General features: G+C 43.8%; 1 protein-coding gene across 1 annotated transcript; it reads left to right on the top strand.

The window, feature by feature from the left end:
* The first annotated feature begins 241 nt into the window (after positions 1 to 241).
* Positions 242 to 3,826, top strand: LOC310771139 (selenoprotein K-like). The gene is made up of 5 exons (XM_083663804.1): positions 242 to 386; positions 903 to 993; positions 1,522 to 1,596; positions 2,891 to 2,986; positions 3,500 to 3,826. Exons 1-4 carry the CDS (start codon positions 368 to 370, stop codon positions 2,979 to 2,981), a joined length of 276 nt encoding a protein of 91 aa, XP_083519930.1. The 5' UTR covers positions 242 to 367; the 3' UTR covers positions 2,982 to 2,986; positions 3,500 to 3,826.
* The last annotated feature ends 263 nt before the right edge of the window (positions 3,827 to 4,089 follow it).

The following is a 4,089-nucleotide window of genomic DNA, read 5'->3' as shown; positions in this document are numbered from 1 at the left end:
TCAGGTGGGTTGTGACGGTTGTTGTGACTTGTCTGTGGCAGCTGTCTGTTGTTTTTATTTACTTGTCTTTATCCATGGCAAAACCCCAGAAAGCATCACTTGGATGTTTGGACAGTAATGCACTTAAAAAAAAATTATTGACAGAAATGTTTTGTAATTATGAATTGGAGCACTACAGTGTTAATTTTTAGTTTAGTTAATTTTTTGTTCAATTCAGATCAGTTCAGTTTGAGTTCAGTAGATGGCGGTAATGCAACATCCTGGATGCCAACCGCCGTAAAACCAAACAGAAGAAGAAGAGAGTGACGTGTACAACGAATGCGGAAGTGCATCACCAATCATAACAGCAGTGAACGCTGCTGCCAAAATGGTGTACGTGTCAAATGGTGAGTTTATTTACAAGTGTTTTCAACTGGTTTGCCATTTCAGAGCTAATGTGTCGCTAGATATGGTTGTGTCCTGTCGACCAGGTCAGTGAGAGAGAGAAATGTGTCAGTTTAGCGGCCCAGGCCTTTGTAGCAGCTAGGCTAGTTAGATTATATACAGTCAATGCTAGTTAGCTAACATTAGCTAGCCTCAGTGTCTCTAGCAACAAAAGAAACAACAATTGCTCCGGGAATGCCTTTTCGACTGTTTATCCGTGTCTTTGTCACACTGGTTTGTTAGTTATGTTTGTACAGTCCCAAAAGTCAGTCCATTATGTTAACATTAGCCAACATTAGCTTCCTGTGATGCTTGCCCTTGTAGTCATTTGTTGTCGAGCACTGATTGGCTAACGACTAGTGACTGTCAACAAAAAGATATATAAAGTGATGATGCATGTGTACCTTACACAAGATTGCTATCATTCTGTCTGTCTGTCTGCCTGTCTGTCTGCCTGCCTGTCTGTCTGTCTGTGTCAGGTCAGGTCCTGGACAGCAGGACCCAGTCACCATGGCGACTGTCTTTCCTGGTTGACATGTTCTGGGGAGCGGTGGAGTTCATCAGCCTGTTGTAAGTCCACCTCCTCACAACCCCACTGATACAGCATGATGTGCAAGAGCTCTGAAGCACCAATGTTTCAGAATCAAACTGAGCATTTTAATATAGTGGACTGGTTTTGCTGTCAAAACTAGATCTTTGATCTTGATTCTATTGTATCTAAATGGATCTTAAACTGTGGGACTCATAACTCAAAAAGCTGTTGTGTTAAACATGACTTAATACTTACTCATTTAAAAATGTCTTGTTATTGTTACTAGTTTGATCATGCTTGGGAGCAGTACTTTACCACACCCCTTTTTGTTTCATGCAACAGTCTAATTGGGGGATGGGATGTTTTTTTTTAACTTTATTCAACCTTCATCTGATATTTAGAGGGTCACGGGTGTGATAATAAATGTAACTGTTTATGTTTAATATGACTGAAATTGAAAGGTAATGAATTACAGTACCTGTTACTGATTTCTCATAACAATAGTAATAACATTAAGGTGATACCACCTAACACTTGTCTAATCTAATCACCTCGTCCTCTGCCAGTTTTCACTCACTGGTTCAGCCTGATCTGACAAAAGGCGGAAGCGCTGGTTCGTCCCGCTTCAATGACGGCAAAGGGTAGGTTTCTCTACTGTCACACACACCTGGGACATCCCCTGCTCATCACACATCTCTACTGTCACACACACCTGGGACATCCCCTGCTGGGCTGGGCCTCCCCTGTCGTCTGATCGCAAAGTCGTTACTGATTGGGGAAGTCTGAATCCACCACTGGCCAAGTGAACGGTTCGCTTCCGACCCCAGCTGGCTGAGGGAAAGTGTCCCAGACCCAGAGAGATCTAGCCTGGTAAACCGCCCGTCACGTGAACTCACATTGCATTTGGTTCTCCGTGACGGTCTGGACCTGCACAGGCAGTTAAGATGATTGGTCGAGCCATGCCGGCTCGACGAATCAGCGGCGGCCGTAGGCGGGCTCTGGCTCGTCTGGGCAAGTAGTGGGTACATGGTCTTTGTAGTTCTTTTCACTCATCAGCATGGCTGCCGCCGCGGAAGTGTCAGGCAGTCTGAATGAAATTGAATGTAACGTTCCCAATTCTATGTATTAAATTCTAAAAAACGACCCTCAACATTTGGGAAGGCTAAGCCACACAACTAGTTCGTTATAATCTAACTAAATGCTTCGAAGGTGACTTTACGACCGCGAGGACTCAATCAATGAATACCACGGAGATCATCCACAGGCACCTTCCGCGATCTGATTGGTTGAAGTTAACACCCACCAGCGGTGATAGACAGATGGGTCATCCAATCACCTGCCAAGTAGCTTGGACAAAGTGCCCGCCTCCGTCAGCGGGTCTGGTGACTTCAAACCCAGATCGACTGGTTTAGTGAAACCTATGTGGAGCTATACCGTCCATCTGGCAGCGTCAGGTTAAGAGAGATCTGCAGCATGCAGTAACGTAGTGTATCAGCGTAAGAACTCTCATGGGTCTGGCGTTGAGACTACCAACTGAGTACGGCAGCATTTGCAAATTTAGTCTTGCTCAAGGGTACGTCAGTACAGTTACTGGGGAGAAGTGTGTTTGTCATTTACAGTCCCCACCCAGTTCCCCCCCGCCTGTCTGCACATTTAAACCAGCAATACCACAAACATGCAAAGTGCACAGAAATGACAGCAATGACATCAAGTGAAAGCAGATTTCTAATATGATAAAATAAAAACATGACTCCTTTCACTGGTTTAGAATGCAAATCATTTATTTCACAGATCAGTTAAAAAAGGGTAAAATCCTGTACTTTCATATCATTTCATCACTCGTCATTTGTTGTCATGTCCTTTCTTTAACCTCGTTTCATACTAAATGATCTCTCTCCTCTCTCTGCCCCAACTACCTTTCCCCCCCTCCTCCAGTCCCCCGGGTCCCCCTGGTGGCAGGAGGCGGATGGGCAGGATAAACCACGGCGGAGGCCCCGGTGCTCCACCCATGGGAGGGGGAGGATGAGGAAGGTGAGGATGGCCACAAGTGTTTTTGGTGTTTCTGCATTGGCTCAGTGCATCACTGCTCATCAGATACACTTATTGTTGTTACTCTTACCCTTAAAAGTCCCCCTACAGTGTATTGTCATTTTTAAGATATTTGATATGTTTCTGAATCATGCCCTACACTGTTCGCCAAATAGTTTTTGACAAATAACCTAATTTTCTGCTCAAGTTCAGAAACTAAGCTACAGTGGCTATTGTTATGGAACCAAGACCTAGGACTCAATGGACCGTTTTAGTGATACGTATATGTCAATATACGTCATATTGAATATGTCAATTCAATTCTGAGTACGAGCTAGCATGTTAACTAGCTAGCCATGCTGCGGAACTTCGTTTTAATTGAAGTGCTTTCTTTTTTTTATTAAACCTGAAAATTTTATTAAATCTGTTTGAATAAGTCTAACATCACTGAAATCTGTCTGATGGTTATTCCCCTATGACATGAATGTGTTGTCATGGTTACCCTCTTCTCTCCAGGTAAACGCCTACACACCCAGTGTAGGCTTTGGGTGCGGCACCGACTCAGTTTACTCGTAACCTAAACAATGACGACGTTGCTGAAGCCCCTCTTCATTGGCTGCCAACTGCCACAGGCAGGTTTTTTGACGCCTTTCTGGGAATTCCTACATGTAGGGGCCAGGAAGGCTGATGCAGCAGCTGCCCACATCACTTCCTCTTGCTCTGACCCCGCCCCTTCCTGTCACAGTGATCTCTCATAGGGACGTGTATCATGTTGCAGTCATCCCTGCGGGGAATGATGAAGTTAGTATGTCTGTTTTGTATCCTGTTTGAATAAAGATTTGCGCTGTGAAATAGTTTGTGTTATTCCTGCTGTATACATCATCACAGCTGGGTCATTACCTTTGTCTTTTTTGTATTGCTAATCACAACTGCTCACAGATTAAATCTATAAGACTGCAGCATAGTTCCACCAAGTTGTTTAAAAATCTGTAGTTTTCAGATTTGTTAAAGGAACACTCTGCCCATTTTCAACCAGCTTTGTATCATTAGAACATCAGTAGTATATCAGAAAACTGTAAACTGTTTTGAAGTCTGTCATTTAATTT

This window comes from Poromitra crassiceps (genome assembly GCF_964638095.1).
Source record: "Poromitra crassiceps genome assembly, contig: HAP1_SCAFFOLD_377, whole genome shotgun sequence".
In the NCBI taxonomy this organism is placed as follows: domain Eukaryota; kingdom Metazoa; phylum Chordata; class Actinopteri; order Beryciformes; family Melamphaidae; genus Poromitra; species Poromitra crassiceps.
The sequence above is the reverse complement of the archived record's forward strand: the minus strand, read 5'-3'. Positions and strand labels throughout refer to the sequence as shown.